Below are 24,808 nucleotides of genomic sequence, written 5' to 3' on the forward strand. Positions count from 1 at the left end.
TTCTCATACTAAGTACACAGTTAGTATATATATAGATGGACAGAAATATGTGAGGAAGAATAGAAGTGATGAAGAGAGCAGAACGTGCTATGGCGCTTATTGGGCGCTTATTCTGGCGTTTTCTCGCACTTTATTCCTTATAAATTACCTCTTGAAACAATTATTTTGGCACATCTTTTTATATATTCTGGATTCTTGCACTGTGCTCTATCTGATGGTATAACAATCATCTGGATGTTGTGCCTTTTGAATGTGGCCTATTCATGAAATTTGTCTAAGTCCCCAGCTCAAGCATAAAACACAGTGCTGAAGAGCCAAAACTGATCCAATTGTGACCAAATGATTTTTTACATGTAGATCTATGATGGAAATATGTGTGGACCAAATTTCAAGTTAACAGCTTAAGTATAGCAAGTTGTAGAGTGAGAGGCAGATTTGCATTAGAAAGTAAACTGACCTCCAAAGTGCTACTTCCAACAGAACATTTCTTTATTACATTCAGAAATTGTAATAGCTAGCAGCACAAGCTCATTTGTGAAACAGTCTTTTAGCAATATGCCCTTGCCAGAACATTTAGTATTGACTTACCTAGATAATGACACTTTATTTGAGAATGCCAAAAATATAATCAGATAAGAGCTACACCAAGCTAATCCTTCAAAGTTTCCTCTTCATGTGCCTATAGGTACTGACATCAATATGCTTTGTAGCTATACTTTTGAACAGGCTGACAAGTATTTCTATAAGCAATATGCATGTAGATCATGTGGTTTCACACAGAATATTGCCAGAAATAGCAACTTCTTCTATAATGATCTGCTATTAGTTTGCTCACTTTATTGCTGGAGAAAGCAAGGACTCATGACAGGAACAGCTAGATATAGAACACTACTGCAGTAGATGAGAGCAAATGTAAGGCAAATAACCAATATTGCATGCAGTGACTTTAATAATTCATTTATCAATCAGGTTGTATTTAGCAGTATGTTCTTACTTATCAGATTCAAAGTTGAAAGTGTTGTAGTAGACTGGATCTTACTTTTGGACTTGAAAAGATATCAATACTAACTTTGTGGATTTATATATCATAGTCAGAATCACTTTACTTCAAGGATAGTAAATGCTAATAGTGATATAGTATAATGATGGCATTGAGCATGTAAGAGCTTATCATTTTGAAGGCAAATTTGATAATTTTACTTTACAACAGCTTACCAAGACTTCATATAACTGCAAGCTAATTATTGCACTATATATTAGAGTTTAAATTGTTTAAACTATGTAAATCATATTTATATCATATTTAAAGAAGTATACTTTTTGTTATATTGAATAGTCTTATTTGAAGAAAGTAATGTGGATTGTAGTGCAGACACTCAGTAAGTACAATTTCTTCATTCTTGCAAGAATAGAGGAATCATGCTTGCTGAGCACCTGCGCTGTGGCACATATCACTCTGATAGAATACAGAAGGAGTCGAGTCAGAAACACTTGCCTCTGCAATAATAACTAAGAAGTATGGACTGAACTATTAAATGTATCTAGGCTAGTATAATTTATGCCTGCATATAACTGTTAATACAGTAAAGAGTGTCTGTAAATATTTTAATGGATTTACAATGTGTATACAGTGTGTAGTAGCTGAGCTAACCTTGAGAGCAGCAGCAGACACTATGTAAGTGCCATAGATGCTATAAGCACTAGTTTTAAGAGTATTCAGACACATCAAATGGTGCTTTTGCATGCTATGAATTTGTTCAGAATTTATTGGAAGAATGACAAGCTTGCAATCCTGGCACTATTTTTGCTTTTGAAAGCTACATCCAAACCTTTACCATGTTATCCACCCCAAAAGAGGTTCTTATGCATGAGGGTCTTTATGTACATCTACCATATATAGTATAAAGAGGTGTGTAAGCAATGTATTTAATGTCAACACTCTTTGAAACTAGTTATAAACATGTAAAACAGCTCTCAAAGACCTTAAAATAGCTCCGGAAGCCTCAAAACATGCCCAAACAAAGACTGCGCCCCCCAATGCTTAAGTGCCTGTGAGTAATGGTGATTCACAGGTACCTGCCTGCAGATCTGCCAGATTTGCAGGCAAGTATGCATGACCTGCTATAACTAAGCATTTAGAAAGGCTTTTGAGGTCTGATAGATTCACAAAGCTTTCTCTTCTCCAAGAAATTCTCCCCAAATCCGCGAAAATGCGGATATAATCCGCAGCATGTGAAAAAACTGTGAAATATATTTTGATAGTCATGATACCAGTGTTTAACATGCTAAAACAGGTGTAAACATGCTTACTGCTATGCACAAAGTTATTCCTTCCATTGTAAGCTGCATACATGTTGTAAATTTACTAGAGTTATGTGGATCATAGCATATATACTCGGTGAGTACAATTTCTTCATTTTTTCTATGCTGCAACATGAATAATAATAACTCTGATATTATAATAGCTTACTATTTATATAAGATTTAGAACTATATATAGTATCACTTTACAACTTTGCAAATATGTTAACAGTAATCTTTCATCATTTTATTATGTGAATCTTATTAATAATGTGTCTACCACATAAATAATAATAAGTTGCAAGCTATTATACTGTTTATTTACAACATCTGAATCTAAAATCCAAAGGCCAGCTTATGCCCATGCTACAAAGTGGCTGAAAGCTTTGTTCACCCAGGCTCCACTTATGTTAAACTGGGGTGCTCTTCTGGTCTAGCCTGTCTGAGCATGAAAATGGAACAGCGCTTTGGAAATGGCCTCTGTGGCCATATCACAAAATGACTAGAGGCAGTTATATCCCAGACTCCACTCATTCTCAGCTGCGAAGCTCTTTTGGTCTAGCCTGTCTGAGCATAAAGACAGAACAAAGCTTTTGGAGATGGCCTCTGTAACTATGCCACAAAGTGGCTGGAGGCATTTATGACCCAGGCTCCACTTAATCTCAACTGGATTGCTCTGCTTGGACAGCCTGTCTGAGCAAAACAGGATAGAGCTTTTACAAATAGTGCCTCTAACCATTTCATTCCAGCTCATTTCAAAGTTTGTGTCAAAGGTTTCTAAGGTGATTTTGTTTAAGAAAGTGCCAGTAAAAGCCACCAGAAGGTGGCAGGCAAGGTAAAAGATCAGGGGCAAGCCAAATCTCTACAAAGACTTAAAGAAGTTACACTTGGAAAGCATGTTGTAAGCAGAGATAGTGGTAGTTAAGGTGAAAGAAGTGTATAAGGTGTACTTAATCCTCTCTCCAGTTGAGTCTGAGGTGGCAAATCGCGCATTTTTAGAAAGCAGTTGCTTTGTTGGGTAGAGGTTAAAGATTCAATCCTGACTGGGGGATCTTTTTTATTTCAATGAATTTTGGTTTTGCAGGCTAAGACAAAGTAATATCATGGCAGATTTTATGTCTATATATTTGCATAAGATATTTAGGAGTGCTCTGAGATAGCAAAATGGAGTAGAATAGCCATTATTATGTGGTAGCTTGAAGGGTTAAATTTTATGCACAAGATAATGACTTTATGATCAATTATAAGCTTATACATTTGTAAATGGATAATATTGTCTGCTAGTACTTTCAAGGTATAGTCAAGAATTCTCCTAGAATATATTCATGAATTATAGACAAGTGTTGATTTGTAGACAGAAGTAAAAGTGGTGAATATGTAGCACATTTTTAGTAATTCCCAATAAATACCTATTATCTCTAATATATTTATGGCAGTATTTAGCAGTGGAGGCAATTGGTGTGTAAAATATGAAGCCATTGCAACCGCTTTTTGGTTCCAGAAGCAAGCACTTCATTACTGAACCATAACTATAACTATTCTTATACTCAGCATACAGCTAATGTGTACATAGCAGATGTTATGCTACATAGTATAAATGGATAGAAATGTGTGAAAAAGAGTAGAAGTGATGAAAAAGGCTGACCGTGTTATGGCGCTTATCAGGCGCTTAATCTGGCATTTTCTCGTGCTTTATTCTCTTTGGTTCACCCCTTTAAACAATTAATTTGGCATATATTTTTACATATTCTAGACCCTCTCAGCATGCTCTATCAGATGGTATAAATATCATCTAGATGTTGTGCCTTTTGAAAGTGGTCTATCTGTGAAATCTGTCCAAGTCCTGAGCTCAAGCACAAAACATAGTGCTGAAGAGCCAAAGCTGATCTATATGTGATCAAACAAATTTTCACATATAGATCTATGCTATAGATACGTGTGACCCAAGTTTTAGGTCAATAGCTTAAGTATAGCAAGCTGTAGAGTGAGTGGCAGATTTGTGCGAGAAAGTAAACTAACTCCCAAAGTGCTACTTTCAATAGAATGTTTCTTTATCACATTCAGAAATTATAACCATAATATTTACAAAAACTCATGAGCATATTAGAAATCATGTAGAGATACATGAGAGCCTGTTTGACTGTTCTCAATAGAGTAGAAGTGGTGAAAAAGGCAGACAGTGCTTTAGCACTTATTAAGCACTTATTTATGTATGTCTGCTCACTTTCCTCTCCTCAAAGCTACCATTCAAACATTTAAAGTGTTACACATATATACATATTCTTGATCCTCTCATTTAGCTTTACTAGCTCATATAGCAATTAGCAAGATGTGCCCACATCTGAAATGGCTCTTTTGCACTCTGGTCTGGCTAGCACATACGAAGACAGTGCTGTTACACAGGTACATCTGTATTTTACATCTTCTGATGGTTACATATAGGTAAACATATAGTTAGATGTATGCCAGAAGTACTTAGATGCTAAGTTTCGGTTTAATAAATGAAGTGAGGAAGGCTACAAAATTTGAGCAAGTTTTACTTCAAATTTTGAAATGAACCCTAACCCCAATTTGATGGACTAGTGTAGTGTCAATACACTTTATGTTCTCATACATAGGGCCAAGTTTTGTGACAGTGCTAAAAAGCTTTCAAGGTGCTAGTTTGTACAGAATGATTTTTCATTACATTCAGAAATTGTAACCTTCATATTTTAGCTAAGCTTCTTAAAACACTCTTTGAGAACTTCACCTACCTGTGTTTAAATGGTGATCCACTCAAAAATACCTTTCTCATGCAGCTCTGAACAAAGTAGAAAAAAGATATTGCAAAGCTACAGATTTTCAATAGCACATAAAGGCTGCAAATATTTATTCAGATTTAAGGCACAACAAAATGTAAATTTTAAATGCATCTAATCATCAGCAACAATCAACTCAGTAATGTAATCCACAAACAGCTCCTTTTTAAACTGTGGCCAGCTGTTGTCTGCTTGTGGTTGTTTATATTGACATTGCCTTTACACTTTGACTTGTAGCACACTTTACTGTAATTTTAACTTGTATCTTATTGCATGCCTCTATTTTTTATAAAGATGAGCATCATAGAAGTGTTTTTAGGGGTTATCTATACCTATAGTAGTTTAGATGAATACATGGTGATAAGGATTCTGTTTATATATGAATTTGGCGATTTTTTAATAAAAAGTAAAAGTAAAGAAATAGCTAAACAAAATGTATACAAGCAAAATTTGCATTTTTTACATTTATTCTTGTCTGTCTCAATGAAGAGCTAAACATTCTTAGCTTGCTTGCTTTATTTGTTGCTTGCAGGTTCACAAGGCAATTTGTGACACTGGCCAGCAATAGATAAATTAGGAGGACCTGCTGGCTTGTCAGTTGAGATGGCAGAAGTAGGCAGAAAATCACACAAAAAGCCTGCAGCTGGCATTGAACTAGTAGATGAGTTTTTAAAGTTGTCTGCAATATTAATGTCAATGTATTCACAATTATTAGCAGCTAGAACAAATTTATAAAGATCTAAACATTAAAGTATAGCAATTTGCAGTACTGATCACCATGCACTTATTTATTAAGCTCTCCCCATTTAAATCATGCTAATGATTGGCACGGCATTTTTAGAGCAATGTGAATGCTATGAGCATCTTTTTTTCAGCAACATCCTAAATTTCTAAACCTTAATTATCAAACTCAACATATTTAGAGACCACTTTTTACTTTGTAGGTGCTTTCTAAGAGGTCTCGGCAGCTCTCTTCTTTTTGTCATTGTGAGAAAGCACAGCAGCAAGCAAGATAATATAGCACTTGTCTTTTTAAAATAACTGAATTTGACTGCAAACTATCTACAAGTCACACTGAACTGAAGCTAAGCCATGTAATAGCTAAGAGCCAATCAGCAACTTGGTCTGGCTGCTATATGACTTGATTGCAATGACTAACAGCTAAGCAATCGAGCCATAGCAATACTAAGCTGTATATATTCTATAAATTCACACAAATATTTACAAAGACTTATAACTATATCAAAAATCATGTAGGAATATGTGAGAGCCTGGCTTATTATTCTAATCAGAGTAAAAGTGGTGAGAAAGATAGATAAGGCATGAGTGCTTATTGAGTACTTATTTGCATATATTTGTCTACTTTCATTTTTTCAAATCTTCTCTTTACACATTCAACATGCTACATATATGTGTATATTTTTGATCCTTTCACTCAGCTCTATCTGCTCACATAACAACTATTAAGATGTGTCCACATTTGAGATAGCCCTTCTGCACTCTAGTTTGACTAGTACACACAAAAAATGGTGCTGTCACACAAACACATCTATATTTTGCATCTTCTCATAGTTACATATAGGTAGATATATACTAAAGTATCTAAATTCCAAGTTTCAGCTTAATACATAAAGTGTGAAAGGCTACAAAAATTAAGCAAGGTTCATTTCAAAATTTGAAATAAACTCTAATCAAAGTTTAATAGACTAGTGTAATGTCAATACACTTTACATTTTCACACTTCGAGCAAAGTTTTGTGATAGTGTTAAAAAGCTTCCAAAATGCCAGTTTATACACAATAATTCTTTATTACATTTAGAAATTATAAAATTATTATTTGTGATAGAAGATTCTGAAAAATTTCACTAAGTTCCAGAGAATTCCAGAGAATATTAAAAGGTTCAGCCTGATTCTTCAAGATCATACTTTATTTTGGCAGATTTTGTAGCTTATATAAAATGCTCTAGTGGGTTCTCCTATATATTTAAAAGTTCTAGTATATACAAATGGCTTTATGGAGAGTATAGCTTCTATGTTAAAAGCTTTGATCATTATCACTATTATATATGAGTATATCTGTTTATTTGTCTACAGTGATGACCTAAAGTATTGCAACAGACTACAGAGAGGTGTTAAGATTTTTTCAATATCTCCGCAAATATTACAGATGGCTGGACACATTGTATATGGTTTCTAAACTGGATAACTAGCTGTATTTTCTCAAAGTATCACTTTGTAGCAGAAGGTGTATGCCAGAAGAGTATATCAAAAATAGCTGAAAATATGCATATTTATTATATAATTTGTTGTATGATACAGACTGTAGAATAAAATTGACTCTGCACATATTTTATTCTACAGTCTGTATTATAATACAGATTATATGATAAGTGTGCATATTTTCAAGCTATTTTTAATATGCTCTTTTGATATACATCTTCTGCTACAAAGTGATACCTTGAAAAAATACAGCTAGTTGTCCAGTTTAGAAACCATATAAAATGTGTCCAGCCATCTGTAATATTCACAAAGATATTGAAGAATCTTAGCACCCCTCTGTAGTCTATTGCAATACTTTAGATCGTCACTGTATATTAGTACTATTAAACTTTGCCTAGGTATATTATCATATATAAAAAAAGTGCCAAAGTGCATATGCACACTATTAGACTTACTTAATATTGTCTATTTTTCCAAAGTTTTTCAAGGCCTAGTGTCAAACAATTTTGACATTTGTCATTGCATGGCTGTCAATTATTGCTTCATAATAACAAGTTTCATTGATTGTTTTCAAGCATCTCACTGGCACATTCTTTATCTCCATTCTCATGTAAAGAACACTTACATACAGTGGCCACCAAAAATAATACACAACACTATAAAAAAATGTTGTAATCTCTCTGTATCTTTACAATTACTCTATTTAGCCAGATAGTATATATATGAGTCTTATACTAAGCTACTATTAGCATTCTTCTAAAATATTACTTTAATGCAAGCACTAGATGCTAAAAAGAATATAGTGAAAATAGCTAAAAACTTTATATATTCTAGCTGCTAGTGATGTTTATAGAATATAAGCATATATCTTTTTATTTTGTAATAAATAAAGTTGTCACTATAGCACATTCATTCAATTTTGTTATTATGCTCTAATTTTATTACAGTAACATCATACAATATAAAATTTTATTAAAACTTAACCATATTTTACTCTGGAATCTGTCATTTTATAAATTTTACAATATAAATTCATTTTAGCCATTTTCACTACATTTTTTTCTGGCATCTGATGCTTGCATCAAAATGATATCTTAAAAAGATGCTAATAGTAGTTTAGTATAAGATATATATATACTATCTGGCTAGGTATAATAGTTATGAAAATACAAAGAGATTACAATCCCTTTTATAGTGCTGTGCATTATTTTTAGCAGCCACTGTAGTTACTAATGTATTAGATGTGCTACAGAACTCAATATTTTGTCCACTGACTGTTATACAAATTTACAATTATCACATAAAATTTGATTATTTATAGAAGCAGTGAATAATTGTAAATTTTTAAAAAAAAAATCAACTAATATTTACAATAAGAATGTTCAAAGTTCATGTGCAAAATTAATTCATGGCTGCTTCGAGAGTTGTTGCAAACAAAGTGAAACGTGACTGAAGCACACGTAGATCCCAAACACCTCTGATTACGAGAGAGTTAAATTGAGTTGCTAGTAGCATGAGAAACACATCCGCTTCATTCCTAATAATTTATATACACTCTATTATACCTGTAGCAGGGCTCTTGCATGTTCTCAGAAAGTAAAGATGCCTCCAAAAAATACCCATTAGTATGCACCATGGAGCAGCTGAGAAATGCTTGTATGTAAACACACTCCTTATTGTAACACGCAGAAAACAAGTAGCAAAATTTTAATATAAATTGATCCCACTGTCACTACTCCATGTGCATGAGGCTATTACAAAATTGATGCAATAGCACAGGAGGAGGAGGAGGGAGTCAAGGACAGGACAACTTGGGTTGGTCTGGAAAGCAAGCGTGAATCAAGCGAAAAGTAGTGTGCGAAGTGGCTCAGGAGCCACTTTGATGGATGACCTCAATTTAACACAATTCAGCACAATTCAGCCTGAATTGTCACTTCAAGTTTCTGTTTCATTGTCTGAATTGCCATCAAAGCGAGTCCAAAACACGTTCAAAACAAACTTTGAACACCTCTAATGTATTACACTAAAAAACTTCTTTAATTTTTATACTTGCAATCAAAACCAGCATAAGAGAAAAAAGTAATTAAACAACAACAAAGTATATCTACACTCTGTTAATCTGAACACAAATCAATAACCTCTATCTCTTGTGGCAAAAGTGGACATGTGGGCTGTAAAGGTCTATGGTTTTGGATTGCAGTAGGTTCTCTTGCATTTCTGGCTTTGAAAGCATTCTGCAGGTTTCTTGGCTTATCCTTTGGTGGCACAGGGACATCTGAGTCACTGGATATCTCAATAACATGTGTAGTCTTTGTTACTGCCCGTCTCTGCGGGCATGCCGTTGGCTTCTCCATGCTAGGCACAGCTTCGCCGTGTGACGGACTCACGCCCTTGGATGAGTGTGGACTCGCTTGTTTCTTTGACTTGCGGGGTGATTTCTGCAGCTCGTCGCTCCGCTTCGCGGTATCGAAAGGTCGTGATGTGGACGCTCTACGCGTGCGCCGCTGATAAGTGAGAGAAGTGTGCGTTGTGTCCTCATCGGAGGAGGCAATGGAGAGTTCAGTTATCGGAAAGGGCGTGGGCTTCCATGTGCTTATGCGCGTCATAGCGTGGCGGCGTGAGGAAGGTTTCGAGGGGCCTGCTTCAAGCTGTGACTCGGTCGTCGGACCAAGGTTTGTCATTGAAGGTATCGATGAGGCCATCCAGGGGTCCTGTAAGAATCTGCTCCGTAGTGTTGGTTCCAAGCCATCTGGGACGGCCTGCGAAGGAGCTGATGAGAATGTCCGTTGCCGCGCTTTCTCGGGTAACGGATTGCTAGCAGTGGTCGCGGCTCTGTGCCCCTTCGGCATGGTGAGGTCCTTGAAGACGCTGTACTCCGTGTTCTCGAACAAGGTCGCTTTCAACTGTGCGGGCGTTGTGCTCTCGGAGCTGCTCTCGGTGACGCTGGACTTTGGCTTCGTTAAGTCCTTGATAACCCTCAGTTCGTCGCCGGCATCAAACAGCAATGCAACTCTGCTGGTGTTGCTCGTCGTAGACGCCCTAATCTTACCCTTTGTCACACCCGCCACCACATCCTTCCGAGGTCCACTCGGAAGCGTCTGGGCAGGCTCCTTGTCCACCCGTAAGCTCGGGGGGATCATAGTCTTGCTTGCCTTGAAGTAATCGCTCATACTGGCCACCACTCGCTTTTCCGCTGAAGGTTGCACAGCTGCGGCGGGGGGCACCGCTCTGCCACTCCGTGGTGTAACGTCCGGCGCACTTGTCACGCTATCCGTATGTTCGTCTCCATCGTAACTGGCCAGGGGCGTCACGACGCTTCCACAGCGCATGGTACTCGCAGCTTTGGCCCTCCCCCTTCCATTACCTCGCGTGGCTTTGCGAAGCTCTTTTGCGGCCTTCACTTCCTCGAACCCCCTCGCTAGCCCCGGCTCGCCTGCCACGACCATGCACGCGGGTAGCCAGTACCGTCTGGTCGCACTTTCGTCAAATTTTTGGCCCTTTCTGCCTTCGTCATCCGAACTCGGCATATCCTCATCGTCGCTCCAGTCGGTCGTCGGCGCACTGCGCCGGCCCTCGATGCCCGCCTCAGCCGCGCGAATGAGGGCATATGGATCGATCTCGAGGCGGTATTCAGGTAGGTGGTCGGTTGTTGCGTGGGCTCGCGTAGAGGTGATCTTGAGGATGAGGGGTCGTAAGGTAGTTTCAACCTGCTCGGTTGACGAGTCTGCGATATGCGTGAGAGCTGTGTAAAAGAAAAGAAGAAAGAAAAGGAAAAGACAGACTTTTGGTGCTAGACAAGTCAAGCTGATCGAGACGCAACGCTGTAGCTGTAGCTGGAGTGCTGCTCAGTGTGTCTGACAAACGCAGGATTTAAGCTGCAATCCTATGAAAGCGAAGTAGTACTCACCGAGATCTCGAAGTATGGTCTTTCGCCTCAGCGTTCGGCACACGATACCTTCCCAGAGCCAACTGGTGAACCTCTGGATAATGCGGTCGCGATATCCCCATTCGAAGTAATCCTCGCAAACCTTTGCGATCGCTCTGACGCTCGGATCTCTTGCCCAAATGATGCTCTCGCCTAGGCTGCGTGCAACATCTTCTTTGGCCCGCAGCACGATGTTCGCTAGCTCCGTGCCTGTAGTAGATGGATTTGCCCGCGTGGCCTTTGCGACAGCACGCTCTTCACTCGTAACAGGATTGATGTATGCCATAAGCACGTCGACATTTGGAAATGCGTTGCCGAGTGCGAGTAAGTTTGCAGCAGCCTTTGGACTACGCTTTCCCAACAATTTACGTGAGTTTGTGCGCAATTCCTCTGCGACCTCGACGCGCCAGCCTTCTAGAAACGTGTCGAGTTCACATTTTTCTGCGCCGGAGAGGGAAACTTTAGTCTTCCTGCCTTCGACATGCTGGACGCTTAGAGCGAGTGACTGGACTTTCGCAACTAACGACCGGCCGAATCCCGCCCGCGCCAAACCAATGGCGACAGATATACCGCAGGCGTCGAGGCCATGATGGTAGTCACCCCCGCTAAGGAGTGCGACGAGCACGAGGTCTTGGTGAGTAAGCCCGACCTGCCGTAGTGTCAGGAATGCGCACGACAGAGATGAAGATACCGACCTCTGGGTGCGTTTCGATGGTATGGGAAGAGAACGTCATGGTGTGATTCTTGGTAGCTCGAGCGTGGGAACGATTCCCGGAGAGGGTGTCTGAAGGACTAGTAAAGGGGAGGTTAGATTGAGTCGATAAATCAAGACGCGTCATAGACGTACTTGCGAACCACCATATGCGCTCCAAAAATGAAGGTATCCACATCGTCAGACAGGACCGCGTCGATGACGCCTATGCGATTAAGATACGCGAGTTCGGCTTCGGCTTCGCCAGGAGCCTTGAAGTTTAAGAGGTCAGGACACGCATTTGAATAGGAGATACCTGTAGCCACACCGTTCGCCACTCAAACCCAAATGCTTCGACCATCTTCTTCATGCCATCGACCATCCAGTGAGGCTTTTTGTCGATCAACTTTCCCCTCTTCACATCCGGGCGCATTGGGCCATCGAATACAAACAGCGGCAAGAAAGGGTGTTTGAGGAGGCGGATGAGTCGAAAGAATATTGTGCGGAGCTCTGGGTTCTCGCCTTCCTTGCCGTAAGTGGAGTGCACGAACCAGATGGAGGCATCGATGCCAACTCGAAAGGCACGAAAGTTGCGGGTAGAACCAGTGTCGGCAAAGCCATCAACGGCGATAGCGGTAAATGAGCGACTAGTCCCCGCTGGGCGCAGTACATCCCAGAGCCCCGACACGCCCATCGCTGCCGAATGCAAACCCGTCTCTTAAACGTGACAGGTATCTCCACGCCCGTCACCATCACATGCTCACCAGTCACAGTCACATCCCTATATTGAGCACGACTATGTATACAAGAGCATGTATTATCAAACGACTTAGATACACAACCTATCGATACACCAGACGTCCGAAGACTACTATAATACTCAAAAAGATGCCGTGAAATCCCTGAAGGCTTCCTCGCCCATGATGCCCTCAATGCGTTCAGGTACGGTTGGCACAGCGACCTGCGTGCGGAATCGCTTAATCGCCTGCAGCCGCGAACGCCAGTTAGTGACCATTTCAACTTGCGCCGTATCGTTCTGTGTATGTTGGTACACAGTCACGAACCAGTCCGTGAGGAGGCTCAGTTGGCGCACTAGCAACGGCAGCTTCTCCGCGCTGATCAACTTGAACTCGCCGAGCGGGGTGAACTCAGGCATTCCGGGAGCACGCTGCAGCAACACCTTGAAGTACTCGTTCTCGTGCAGGTTGTCTGAGAACGCGGCGATCGCCCCGCGCGAGTGTGGCTCGATGACAACGTTCACGAACTGGAACTGTGTCGAGAGCGTGTCGAATTTATATGGTAGCCCCGAATCGTTCCACACGATGCGAACGTAGTCATTGCCGATGTGCCGTTTCTTGTTCGTGCATCCTTCCTCGTTATTTGGCATGAGCGTCGCGGTGTGATAAAGCACCTGCCCAATGTCGTCCCACCAGGCGTAGGCATACTCGCCATCCTCGTCAGGATCCAGCCCTCCAGCGTAAACGTCGACCTGCCCACGCAGGTGAATCAGACGGCCCAGCCCCTCCAAGAACCGAGTGTACGCAGGTGAACCATGAGTATTCTCTAGGATCTCCTTTTCGTTGCTCTGACCGGGAGCGACATACATGATACCGACCTTGTGGGTATCGATAACCGGCATGCGATCGATGGAACGGAAGAAGTTAGGCAGTCTGGAAGAGTCAACTACCAAACGACCAAGGGTGGAGGGTTTGCTATCCGGATATGACGATAGCTGCAGGGCGAAGAAACTCGGGTCAATGGAGACCTCTTTTCGCCTTTGCGATGGCGCGGATTGAGACCAGACGTAGCCAGTAATGGGGTCTGGCTGACGCCAATTAGTCTCCTCGTCGGCAATATGCTGCAAATCCTGTTGCCGAGTCGGTGTGTGAGTATACTTCAGTAGACGACTCTTTGGCGCACCTGGAGCACCCCTTCATCTTCAGACTCTTCTTCTACAGGTCTATCCATGGTCAAACTTGCGCAAACCGAGAGCAAGTCGGGATCAACGTCGCCCAGGGTGATTATAGGCACGTTCTCCGCTCTGCATAGAAACTTTGACATGCCCGAAGCTCTTCTGGAGATAACCTCGACCCATCCCCGCTTAACTAGGGCACGAATAGTAACAACCGAGTTCCCGAGGATCCACGTCTTCTCTGCTGACAAGGGTTCAGATGTTGTCGCTGACGTGGCAGGATGCATGATAATGTCATTGAGCATGGAATTCGCTGGCCTTGGGTCGGCACTCGCATACGTATAGCGGGCAAGCCAGTCGAAACAGACTTCCGTCGGCTCGTCGAGTTCTGCTCTGCCCTCATTCGCCAGGAGAAGCTGCCGTGTGATGTATTTGATGTGCCTTGGCCTGTCCGGTAACTTGACCGCAAGGAACCACAAATATACGATATAGTACGACATGATGCACACATGCTGCGCGAGAGCCCAAGAGATGGACAGATGTGACTCCGGGCGGTTATGGTGCTGAAGATACTGCAGAGCGACTCCAAAGACCATCTTGTAATCACCTTCAGTGAAGTTGCTGTAGAGCGCTGGCAGCGATCCCACGATGACAAGAAAGTCGATGATGTGGACTGCCATGGTCGGGTTGGACATAATCTGCGACAGCTTCTCGAGGATCCGGGGTAGATACTTTGTCATGGACGGCTGGAGCTCAAAAGCGGATAGAGAAAGCGCATTGAGGCAGCACTTGATTGTAGACGGTGAGCCGTTCAAACCTGCCAGGAACGACTCGATGAGCATGTGCCGCTGTTGTATATCCTTGAAGCAGCGCTTGTAGCTAATCAAGACGGTAAGGGTGTGATACGCCAATCCTTGCGCATCCCGTGCGATGATGCCTTCCGGCCAGTGATCAATTGACGATGCAAAATGGTCGTCGAGGATGCCTTGGCATATAGTTTGGAGTAAATCATTGACGACTGTGGCAGATCTTGGGCCGCAGAAGAGATGTTTGTTTGCCAGCTGAGACGGAAGGTGGCACAGGACGTATGATAGTATATCCCAATCCCGCGTGGTCTTGACGAGATCTACGAGCTGGGATAGGAAATACGACAGTGGTAGTACTCGTCGCTCCAAGGGATGATTAGGATCATAGGAGGCGAAGCGCGAGCTTGGCGTATCTGCCTCCGCGGGGACAATAAACGAAATGGTTTCGGGATACGACCAGATAGGCTCTCTTGGCTTGAGCCGAGAAACAGTCGCAGTTGGAGGCACCAGCCTTGAGGCAACTCGCGACCGGCTCCTGCTAGATCCTGAAACAGACGGTTGTCCACCCCGACCACGAGAAAGTCTCCGCCCCATGCGCTCCTGCTGAGGTAGACGAGCACGGGCTTTCCGCAGCTCCAGCTCGTCTATGGGACGGTCGTCTACGGCGCTATCTCCCTTCTGCTTCTCTCCGCGGCCGATCAATAACGACAACGCAGCTATCAGGCCATCTTGGTCAAAGTCGTGAGTAGCATAATACAATCGATGATCGCGATCCGCGCGAAGGCGCATGCAGAGCTGCAAGACGACTAACTTCAGCCGGGGGGGAACCTGGGCTCCTAGAAGTGAGACGAGGGTCTTGTACAGTCGTTCGGCCAAGTCCAAGTGGCCGTCGAAAGCGGCGAAAGATGCAAATGCCGTTTGGCTGAATGCGGACACTAGAGCTACGACCGCACCAACTGCTCTGGGTACAGTCGAGTGCTCCGGGGCTGTGACTGTGCTCTCTGATGTAGGGGTCGGATCGGCAGCATGCGGTGGCTGTGATTGTGACCTGGATGAATGTCCAGATGCCAGAGAGGAGAGCAAAGACATGACCGAAGGGATGCCGGTGTCTTTCGATGCATACGCGGCTGGAAAGTCCGAATGCATCCTAGATAGGGTATGCGAGGTAGATACATGCGACGAGGAGAGGGCCGAAGGTGGCGACGGCACTGTAGAAGACGGTGGCTGGACCTCCCATGATTCTTCTTCGTAGGGTTCGAGGGCTACTTCTGACAAGAATTTGATGACGTCTTCGGCGACAGTGTCTTTGCTCTCGCCCGGAGACTGTTCCTCAGGTTGTTCTGCACCTCCTGACAGCTGCTGCGCATAACCAGCAGCTATCTCGGCATCCTCTAGATTTCGCAGGACAATCTCGTCTCCCAGAACGCGCCAAACAATGATAGCGCTCGCATCGTCCCTGAAATCTGTGTATTGCTCCTTCCAGACTTCAAATACGAGAGCAGCAAGTGGCCGGCGATACACGGAGATGTCCTTCACGAATGACCAGACTGACTGGAGGACTTGCATGATGACACGCCTGGTCGCGGTTCGGTAGCTTGCGTAAAGGTCTCCGATAGATAGCACAAGTCTCCAATTCTCCAGCCACGACGGTGTCGTTGGCGAGAAGGCTTGCCGCTCCGACATAGTGGCGACGAGGTGAGCAGTGTCGGCATCAGGGATGTGCTCTACGACGGAGATAATGACAGAGGGAAGCACAGTATGCAGCGGGGAGACCATCAAGTCCTGAGCTAGCAGCGTGGAGAGAAGAGACAAAAAGCCGGTGGAAACATCCGTTTGAGTTAAGGCTACCCTTATCGGTGAGCCATCTGTATGTCTGGAGACATTTTAGCGGGTACGCACGCCTATCGAAGTCGGACGGGCCGTACCTCTGAGTCTTGACATACGAAGTCAGAGCGTGTAAAACATCCCCGACCGCCTCGACCTCTTCATAGTCGAGCTCATCGCCAATTTCGTCGAAAGCTTGGGTGATATCTTTGAGTATTCCGGCAACTTCGCTGAGAATCTGTTCGCAGGGGTAGCGCAAGCTGTCGTCGACGGTCTGGGCGATGATCAACCATTCGCGAATGGAAACACATAGAACGCTGCGGAAGCGATTGAGGTCCCAGGTTGTGATATCATCTTTCGCCCATGCACGGTCCAGGAGTTCACGGTCAATTTCCAGTGTCCCAGGAGCACCGGAGGGCGTATAGCTGACCGAGCTGGTTCGCGAAATGTAGGCGCGTGCAAGACGGGCCATTAGCACTCGTCGAATAGATGTACGGAGCGTTCTCAGAGCACCGATCGATGTCCGCGCGGATCGTACGACGTCTTCTTCATTAGGGTATAGGTGGTACTTCAAGATGACGGTCACGGAGGCCGAATAAGGTCCTGTAACGAGAGAATCGAGAAGCTCCATTATTCTCTTCTCAATGTCGTTTTGATGCTCGGAGCCTGCAGTAAGTGAGAGACGAGGCAGCGGAGAGGCATAGTAGGCAAGAGATTTGAACAGATGCGGCAAAATGGTTTTCAAATGCATCGGTGCGATTGCTTTTAGGCGAACAGTCAAGTACCCGAGATAGGACTCGACTGCAAGGTCTGTCGCAGACGGTGTGTGCACCACATGAGATATGGAAGCGGAAGAGTGGTGGCGGTGGTGCTTCAACGAAACGCGCATATTCGAGGCCGGGCTTACGAGGGTGACGTCCGAGAATGCGGGGTTCGCCATCGACGCATGATCCCAGCCTGCGTTCAGCGACCAGTCAATCATGTTGCCAAATAGCTGCAGGACAGAACTAGTATCGGTCTCTGCCAGTCTTGCAACGAACTCAAGTCGTCCGACCAATGACACCAGCAGCGCCAGCATGGCGTCCACACTACGCTGACGCTCTCCACGCTCCTCAGCTGAGACGCTGTCAACAGTTATGCCGATAAACGCCCCCTCAGTCCATGCGCGCAGAACTTTGAGCAAGGATTGTTCCATCCCGATAGTTTCGGCGCCGGAGTGGATGAGAGCTACAAGAGCCTTGAAGCGAGGCTCCCAAAGCTCCAGAGACCAAGGTAGCGAAAGGTCCATGAACAGCGACAAGCAGGTCAGACGATCGGCTGTCGTTAGAGCTGCGGATCCGCTATTTTCCCAATACGCGGTGAGGATGTCATATCCAGCAGCTTGCAGCGCAACCGGAGAGTCTGTCGAACAGAGGCTTGCCAGAACGGGACTTAGAATGGCTAGTCGAGGCGGCGGGGAATGAGTAACGAGCATACCGGCTAAAGCTCTCGCATGGTGGATGGAGGGGACAGCGGGCGGAGTGAGTGCCTCTACGAGTGCATCGAGTGAGAGGGATGCGGGAGAGTCTTGAGGAGCGACCACCGTATCCGTTCTTCCTCGTCGCCAGGTGAAAGGTGTGAAAGCCGTATTTGATCTTTGACGCGTCGGACGATTCGCATCCTCCGCTGTTGAAGGCATACAGGACTAGAATAAGACGTTGAGTCTGTGCAGTATACGCAGAAGGCCCGAGAACGCACCTGCGTTGCAGTAGATATGCCCTAAGCATGCAAACCCCGAAGGATATATAGGCTCTGATACGTCGAATGAGAGCTGTTCCCAAGCCATATATAACTGCGGCGAACAGCCGACATACTCGAGTGCACCTCGCAGCCTGCGTACAATCTTCCAGGTGAGTGTCTCCCTGCCAGTGCACTCGGACAGTGCCGCACTTGCGCTCTCTTGTCGTAAAAAAGATATTACGCGGTGCTGAAGGGTTGTCGTAGGAGGTGGACCTGCTTTCGGTTGTAATTCCAGAGATTCAACGAGGTCAAGGTCAGAGCCAGAACGTCGAAGGCACTAAAGCGGGCGTCTTGATCGCAAGTAGGCGCTCGAGATGGTCACGGAAAGAAAATCTCGGCTATTCCCATAGCATGCCACAATCGTAGACACATTGCCCTTTATACGCAGCTACCCCTGACTAGGCCTGGCTATCGTCCGAGTCCATGAGCACAATCAGGCTCCAGAAGGTGGCAGCTCTCCGACGTATGATGCATACAGTCACTCAGATAATGCCAGAATAAATTTGTTGCAGTCTAATTTGAAAGTTTCATGAAATAACAATTTGCATGTCTAAGGAAACAGATGCTAACCTTCAACGGCTTTCTTTGAGATTGCCATGCCCCGGACCTGACCCTTCTCGCGTGTCTGATCCATGTCGAGAGCTGCGACATGCAACTTCCTGTTAGACTCCTGCGATCAGTGAGATTATGTCCATCTGGTATAGTGTCTCGTTGGGACGTACAAGTGAATTTGCTTGTGATATCAACAGTCGCTGCCAAAGGCCACGGATCTTGTCTTCCAGAGCAGCGTAATCGGACACGAAATGTTCCAGGATCGCATGCCTGTGGCAATATTTAAAGCATATCACGCATATATCCACCAAGACTGACATCTCTTCAGTCTCTCTAACGAACATGGCCGCCCCCCGTTTGCCCTGTAGGACCGTTCACTTCGCCACCTGCGATTCGAGAGAAATTGCAGCACGCACGCAGGAACCAAGCTCGGCCCTGGCTGCAGCTAAGAACTTAGCCTCGCTTTCTCCCTTTTTCTTCTCCCAGGAAGCTTGTAGGGAAGCAGTGTTAGACGGCGCTGCTGTGTAGGGCAAGACCTCACATTGAACTTGCTGGGCCATTGTGGCCGCAAAGCTAAAATAGTCATCTAAATCTGCATGGCCTGTTTGTATTTAAAAGGAAGAGAATATGCTTACTTATCGTCGCTGCCCTCAGACTGTTGAGTCTCGCTGGGCTTCTGGACATCTACGGTAAACTTCGCGTCGCACGTGGACTGCGGGAGACAGAATGTACCTTCCTGGTTTCGCGCGGCATATGGGAAAGGGACGAGGTGATGGTAGATGCGGACAACAGGCTCGGCGATAATAACATCGTTCTGTAAATCCAGAGGGCTTTGTGAGACGTCTCTAAATTTCAAGTGTCAATCAGAGGCCAGACCCCGTGTACTCCAGACCGCGCCGAGAGCGCCGCTTGGATTCGGCTGTAGAAATTGCAGAGGAAAGGATCGGTGATCCCTCTGAATACATGTGGCTGATCTGTTCTGAAAGCTGGCACTTGTTGAAACAAGCGTCGAACTGTTTGCTATATGCATCTAGCTGCTCACTCGAGAGCACGATAAAGCTCCAGGGGCGCCGCAAGATGTAGACTTCGGCCTCTTCCTTCAGAGTAAGCTCTTGCATTGCTAACTAGCGAGCTTCCCACGCGACCAAAGACCGAGGAGAGGCAGATACTACCCTCTCACCTAAACGACAACGATCAAAGTTGATGAGAGGTATGTATGATTTTTTGTTATTTTTCGATTATTTACATCGTGCTGTCCATCCATTAGGCATTGCCAGATGCTCAGGTTCATCTCACTGGGGATGAAGACATTGCTTGCCTGCGCGTTGGGTCCACTCTAGGTCGTATGTAAGCCAAGGGAACCTGCGACGCTGACACAACACGAACCGTGTCAGCTGTCTCCCTTCCCCTCCTCTGAGCTTTATTTAAAACTACGAACTTGCGTGACAGTCCCGCATATTTGTTAATGCCGGCGGGGGTGTCATTTGTGTCAAACTGCAGCGACCGGCAATCCCCTGCTGCTCAACAGGGCTCTGAGGAAAACTGGACGCATAGTTAGCCTTCGATCATCCGATACGAGTGTTGCAATCCAGATGAGACACGCGAGGCCAAAGTTAGCTGCCTGTCGCTCTGGAACTCTTAAATTAAAGGGGCCATACAGCACGTGGTGAGAACACATCAGCGGATAACTTCCTCACTGACGGAAATTGAGGACGAGATGGCCCGCGCGACGTAAGTCGATCTACTCAGGACACATCGACTGGCCGTTAGATGTCAGTCTCAGAAGATGTAAGAGCACAGAGTTGCGTAGCAAAACATATCTGTATATCATGGATAAACGCATTGACCAAGAGCAATGTACTCGTGAGACGTGCGAAATTGGGGTCCACTAGTTGAACAGTAACGTCGTAATACTCAGGCCCGGGAGCGAAACAGACGAGGAGGCCCCGAAAGTCTGCCAGTCCACAGTTGGACTCGTCAGCGCACCGCCGATAGAGGTACCAAGTCCCGCCTGTGAGGGCTGGACGGAGATTGCGCTGTTCCCCATGTTCATCAGGATCAGCGAGGAGTGAGCTGTGCCAAGCTGTGTCGACTGCTGAGCGGGATTCTTGAACGCCATACCGAAGACGTTTGACGGCAAACCGCTGACATTGAAGCGCGTTGAACCCATCCAAATGAAGTTTGCGAAGTGTTTCATGAGGAAGAGGCGCTTAACCTGGTACAGAGCGGTGTTCTGGTTCGTTGCATAATCGGGATCGTAGTAAATCTGCAGGTTTTCCGTGAGTTTAATCCGAAGGTGCAGTAGCTCAACACCAACCAAGCCATCATTCCAACCGTTTGAGTTTGGTGCGGTAGGGCAAGTTGCATTACCAAGTGGTGCGCAGCCGATGCCGTTCGACAAGGCAGTCCAGAAGTCAAAGTGAGCATCAAGCCTAAAAGAAATTTCAGTATGGACACATGAAATGCGAACACAGCACTTACGCCTGGGTGAAACTTTGATAGACAAGCTGTCCGAGCTGGAGGGCACCGATCATTGTAGGTCTTCACGACTATATTAGCCGGTATTATTGAGAAACGTCTGATTTACTCACTCGTATATGCCAGAGTAAGTTAATGGTGCAGCAGGATTGTTCTGCTGGCTAGAGTCTGCCGCCTTGAAGCAGCAAATCTCGGTAAACCACGTATACACGCCGCTAAGGTTCCTCCCAATACTGCCCATCTGAGCGACCTCCGCGTCGCTGCCAAATCCGTACTGGTGGTGGCTCACAGCTGCAAGTGCGCCCTTCTGCACCTGCGGTATCCATTCCGGCGCTTCGGGAATGAAGTTGCCTGTGCTGGACGACTCGTCGGCCATGATGCCGACGGACTGCAAGCCGGCAGCATCGAGGGCGGAACGAAGGGTGTTGATAACAGATGCGCGCTGCTGAGGCGTAACCTCCATGCCTTCCTGCCCACAGCTGCCGAAAGTCTGAAATTATACCGGCATGGATCAGTATGTAAGATGCGCAAGCGGATATAGGAGACGCACATCGTCGGGCTCGTTCATCAGAGACACATGAGTGAAGACGACACCTTCCTCTTTCCAATGGGCAATCACATCGGCAAGATACTGGGCATAAGCTGGAATCTGTGCATCGACGAGCGTCCCACCGCAAGAAGCATTGTTACTTGTCATTGTCGTCGGGGCCGAATTCACGAAGGCTGTAATTTGCGGGACTTTGAACTGCGAGGCTTTCTGTAGGAAATAGACACCTGCGGCATCGGCAGACCAGTTGTATACACCTTGCGAGACGTAGAATGTCTCAGGTGCACGCCTTTACGAAGCGAAGATTGTGACGTTAATAGCTGGCAAAATCCATGATTCGGTAAGTCTGCGACGCACGTTGGGTTGCTGACACCAATGCCTCCTCCGCCGACATTGTAGCGGTACGAGGTCAAGCCAGCGCCAGATGGGCCAAAGAGGAGTTCTGCGACCTGTTCACGCACGCTCTCGGGGAAGTTGAACACGTCATTCGGCCACCAAGCCCCGCTCGCGCCGATACCGTTGATAACTTGACCAGGTGTCGAAGATACTGTAAAACCTAGATCATGGAAAGAGTCCATGTTAGGGAAGCCCCGAGAGGCGGGTAGTGCATACCGAAGGCAACGACGCAATAAACGCCAAGGGCGGCTAAGAGGGACAAGTAGGCCATGCTGGCCTCGCTGTAGTCGACGGCGCGGCATCGCATTTATATCCAGAGGCTAGGAAAGAAGCGGAAGCAATAGAACGACGTTCTCCCATGCCGAGGTGGATCCTCGTCCGTTGGAATTACGGACACGCCTGCATCAGAAGGCCTGCTTCCACCTACATTCGCGCTCTCCGCCCGGACCGCGCTTGAGCTTCTGACATCGGACGCATGAAGACCATCTGATCTGGTGAGTTCGCAGAGAGAACTACCATGCGTAGGTGGCAGATGAGGCGAGTTGAGCTGTAGACACCGACCAACCAAAATGTGAGCTGCAAATGGTGAAGCCGCAAGCGTTCGTTGGTGGAATTGGCGCGCGTGCGTTTTCGCCAGCTATGGACGAGGCTGAGGTAAATTTGTCTGGTCGTATTCTCGCTTGTGACCTATACAATATCACGAGTCCGGAGATATCTCGAGTGAACACTCAGACAGGATTGGCCTTAATTGCCGTCAGCTGCACGTTCACGGAAGCCAGCACGTACCTACCGATTGTTTTGACGGCATCATGCGCACGCGGACGCTCGACGGTCAAGATAATGAGTCTTCAAGGTTACTGGGAAGGTATCATAGGGAACGGCTCTAGCCGGCGCTTCTTGGACTCGAACACATGAAAGCGCGAGAAACACCAAATGAACGCATCGCCTCCGTCTTCTTCGCCAGGTCTCGTTATATGCGTCCACGGTCTCCATGCATGGACTTCTCGGCCCTCCGCGAGTTGTAGAGATAACTTCACAGGTCCATGGTGGACCTCACTAAGGCGGAACAGCGCAGTCACTTCGCCGCGTCGTATCTCAAGTGAGTCAGAAGATATGACCGTTCCTCGGATGAGGATAACGTGCGGTGCATGTGAGCTCTTCGGATTGTGTACGGACGAAGCGTCGAGTATAGAATGGACGCGGATATGGACTTCAGGCCTCGCGAACTGTCCCTTCTTCTGCATACGGGCGAGATCTACTTCCCAAAGAATATGGTTATTGCGTATCACGGACAGTTGAAGATTGGCCGCCTCTGCCAGGCCGCCACTACACAGATAGAAGTCGTCAGTCACAGCTCAGAATAGATAAGCAACTATGAAGGCACATACCGTAGATACTTTGCGTTCTTCGCTTTAGACCGCTTCTCCGGACTCTGCTCTACACCACGATTGAGCTCGCGGTCGTATGGGTTGACGTAGCCAGTGACATTCTGCAGCGGAAAGATCGATAAAAGCTCCGCCGAGCCGCCGTCTGTGTGTATGTCTGTCGCCTTTGCAATGTTCGTCTGCATGATGCTCTTGATCGCTGGATTACTAGAATTTGCTGTCCGTTTGGTGAGCGGCGGCGGCGGCGGGAGTGGCTTCAAGCTACTAGGTGTAGATGCTGCTGTGCTTTGTCGTGGTACGAGGGTCCTGTTGGGGATACTGGTAATAGGTACGTGCGACGGGTCTGTGTGCAATGCGGTAGATGAGATGGGTCGATGTGTCACTGCCGAGGTGAGGGACCGTAGGTTCGACGAATTACGAGTGGGTCCAGCCATCGAGACTTCAGCCGGGGCAGGAGGCCTCAGCACCCTGAATTTCGACGAACTCGCAGTATGTGTCGAAGGACCTGCCGAGAGTGTTGCGATAATGGGAGGCTTCAGCGCCTTCAACTTTGTGTCATGGGAGGCGGCTGCTGCATGGTTGCTGGGCATTGCGAATGACGGCCGCTGGAGCGGCTTGAAAACATTTGAAGCCGCTGTAGTGCTCGTGTTGGCTCTTGCTGGGGTTTCAAAGCCTGTGAATCTCGGAAATTCGGTAACTCTCCTCTGCGGTTTTGAAGTGCTGGGCGTGGAGCTCTGGAACCCGTCAGGCAGTGTCATGCGTGGTCTTTTGGCCAGACGATCATTCTCATGAGCTGCATAAATGTCATCGTGATATCTCGCTGCTTGTTGTGGCGCACCTCTGTGTCACTGCCTTGAAGCATCCTTGAAGCGTGCGGGAGTGGTTGTAGCGAGCGAAGGGAAAGTTCCGTGTCGAGACCTTTGTGGCGTCAGCTCGGACTTTGGGGATGCTGAATTTGGCAAGTCTTTCACACACTCTCGGCGTAATAACCCTATGCCCATGTTCACTGCCTGTGCTGCAAAATATTCATTTTGAGCGGCGCTAAATGTAAACATGTCCAAGTACGGAGATCCTTACGAGCAACGAGCGGATTGACATCGTGAGCGCCTACGCCACAACGCGTCGTGTGCACGATGCCGGCAGGCGTCTCAGAACACGCCTCCTTTCGAGCTACCACGTCCGCTATCTGCTCAC

General features: G+C 46.0%; 6 protein-coding genes across 6 annotated transcripts; all 6 read right to left on the reverse strand.

The window, feature by feature from the left end:
- Positions 1–9,311: 9,311 nt before the first annotated feature.
- Positions 9,312–12,629, reverse strand: PHACADRAFT_149458 (uncharacterized protein; the record flags this gene model as incomplete). Its single annotated transcript, XM_007398909.1, has 6 exons — positions 9,312–11,043; positions 11,102–11,173; positions 11,227–11,893; positions 11,940–12,036; positions 12,143–12,207; positions 12,264–12,629. 6 exons carry the CDS (start codon positions 12,627–12,629, stop codon positions 9,434–9,436), a joined length of 2,877 nt encoding a protein of 958 aa, XP_007398971.1. The 3' UTR covers positions 9,312–9,433.
- Positions 12,630–12,706: 77 nt separating this feature from the next.
- On the reverse strand, positions 12,707–14,256 carry PHACADRAFT_261191 (uncharacterized protein). The gene has a single exon (XM_007398910.1). It carries the CDS (start codon positions 13,572–13,574, stop codon positions 12,816–12,818), a length of 759 nt encoding a protein of 252 aa, XP_007398972.1. The 5' UTR covers positions 13,575–14,256; the 3' UTR covers positions 12,707–12,815.
- Positions 14,257–14,312: 56 nt separating this feature from the next.
- Positions 14,313–16,543, reverse strand: PHACADRAFT_261192 (uncharacterized protein; the record flags this gene model as incomplete). Its single annotated transcript, XM_007398911.1, has 1 exon — positions 14,313–16,543. A coding segment is annotated over exon 1 (1,456 nt), but the record flags the coding sequence as incomplete, so codon positions are not given.
- Positions 16,544–16,548: 5 nt separating this feature from the next.
- On the reverse strand, positions 16,549–17,711 carry PHACADRAFT_149460 (uncharacterized protein; the record flags this gene model as incomplete). Its single annotated transcript, XM_007398912.1, has 1 exon — positions 16,549–17,711. A coding segment is annotated over exon 1 (1,122 nt), but the record flags the coding sequence as incomplete, so codon positions are not given.
- Positions 17,712–18,574: 863 nt separating this feature from the next.
- On the reverse strand, positions 18,575–19,477 carry PHACADRAFT_149462 (uncharacterized protein). The gene is made up of 7 exons (XM_007398913.1): positions 19,444–19,477; positions 19,350–19,381; positions 19,225–19,298; positions 19,127–19,170; positions 18,979–19,078; positions 18,827–18,926; positions 18,575–18,769 (listed from the first exon to the last, which is right to left on the reverse strand). The coding sequence occupies exons 2-7, from the start codon at positions 19,366–19,368 to the stop codon at positions 18,735–18,737; spliced, it is 372 nt and encodes a 123-aa protein (XP_007398975.1). The 5' UTR covers positions 19,369–19,381; positions 19,444–19,477; the 3' UTR covers positions 18,575–18,734.
- A 1,140-nt stretch (positions 19,478–20,617) lies between these two features.
- Positions 20,618–24,481, reverse strand: PHACADRAFT_261196 (glycoside hydrolase family 30 protein). The gene is made up of 9 exons (XM_007398914.1): positions 23,618–24,481; positions 23,020–23,555; positions 22,446–22,972; positions 22,191–22,389; positions 21,837–22,122; positions 21,400–21,776; positions 21,290–21,349; positions 21,126–21,240; positions 20,618–21,074 (listed from the first exon to the last, which is right to left on the reverse strand). The coding sequence occupies exons 3-9, from the start codon at positions 22,498–22,500 to the stop codon at positions 20,697–20,699; spliced, it is 1,470 nt and encodes a 489-aa protein (XP_007398976.1). The 5' UTR covers positions 22,501–22,972; positions 23,020–23,555; positions 23,618–24,481; the 3' UTR covers positions 20,618–20,696.
- Between the last annotated feature and the right edge of the window lie 327 nt (positions 24,482–24,808).

This window comes from Phanerochaete carnosa (genome assembly GCF_000300595.1).
Source record: "Phanerochaete carnosa HHB-10118-sp unplaced genomic scaffold PHACAscaffold_8, whole genome shotgun sequence".
Lineage (NCBI taxonomy): Eukaryota > Fungi > Basidiomycota > Agaricomycetes > Polyporales > Phanerochaetaceae > Phanerochaete > Phanerochaete carnosa.

Excerpts from the sequence above, each read along its gene's own strand:
- PHACADRAFT_261191 (XM_007398910.1), bottom strand. The coding sequence starts at position 13,574 with ATGCCGGTTATCGATACCCACAAGGTCGGTATCATGTATGTCGCTCCC.
- PHACADRAFT_149462 (XM_007398913.1), bottom strand. Across the intron at positions 19,079-19,126 it reads GTTAGAGAGACTGAAGAGAT|GCATGCGATCCTGGAACATT; the intron begins GTCAGTCTTGGT and ends ATATTGCCACAG. Across the intron at positions 18,927-18,978 it reads TATCACAAGCAAATTCACTT|GAGTCTAACAGGAAGTTGCA; the intron begins GTACGTCCCAAC and ends CACTGATCGCAG.
- PHACADRAFT_261196 (XM_007398914.1), bottom strand. The coding sequence starts at position 22,500 with ATGGCCTACTTGTCCCTCTTAGCCGCCCTTGGCGTTTATTGCGTCGTT. Across the intron at positions 22,390-22,445 it reads TTATTGCGTCGTTGCCTTCG|GTTTTACAGTATCTTCGACA; the intron begins GTATGCACTACC and ends TCCATGATCTAG. Across the intron at positions 21,350-21,399 it reads ACTTACTCTGGCATATACGA|ACCTACAATGATCGGTGCCC; the intron begins GTGAGTAAATCA and ends ATAGTCGTGAAG.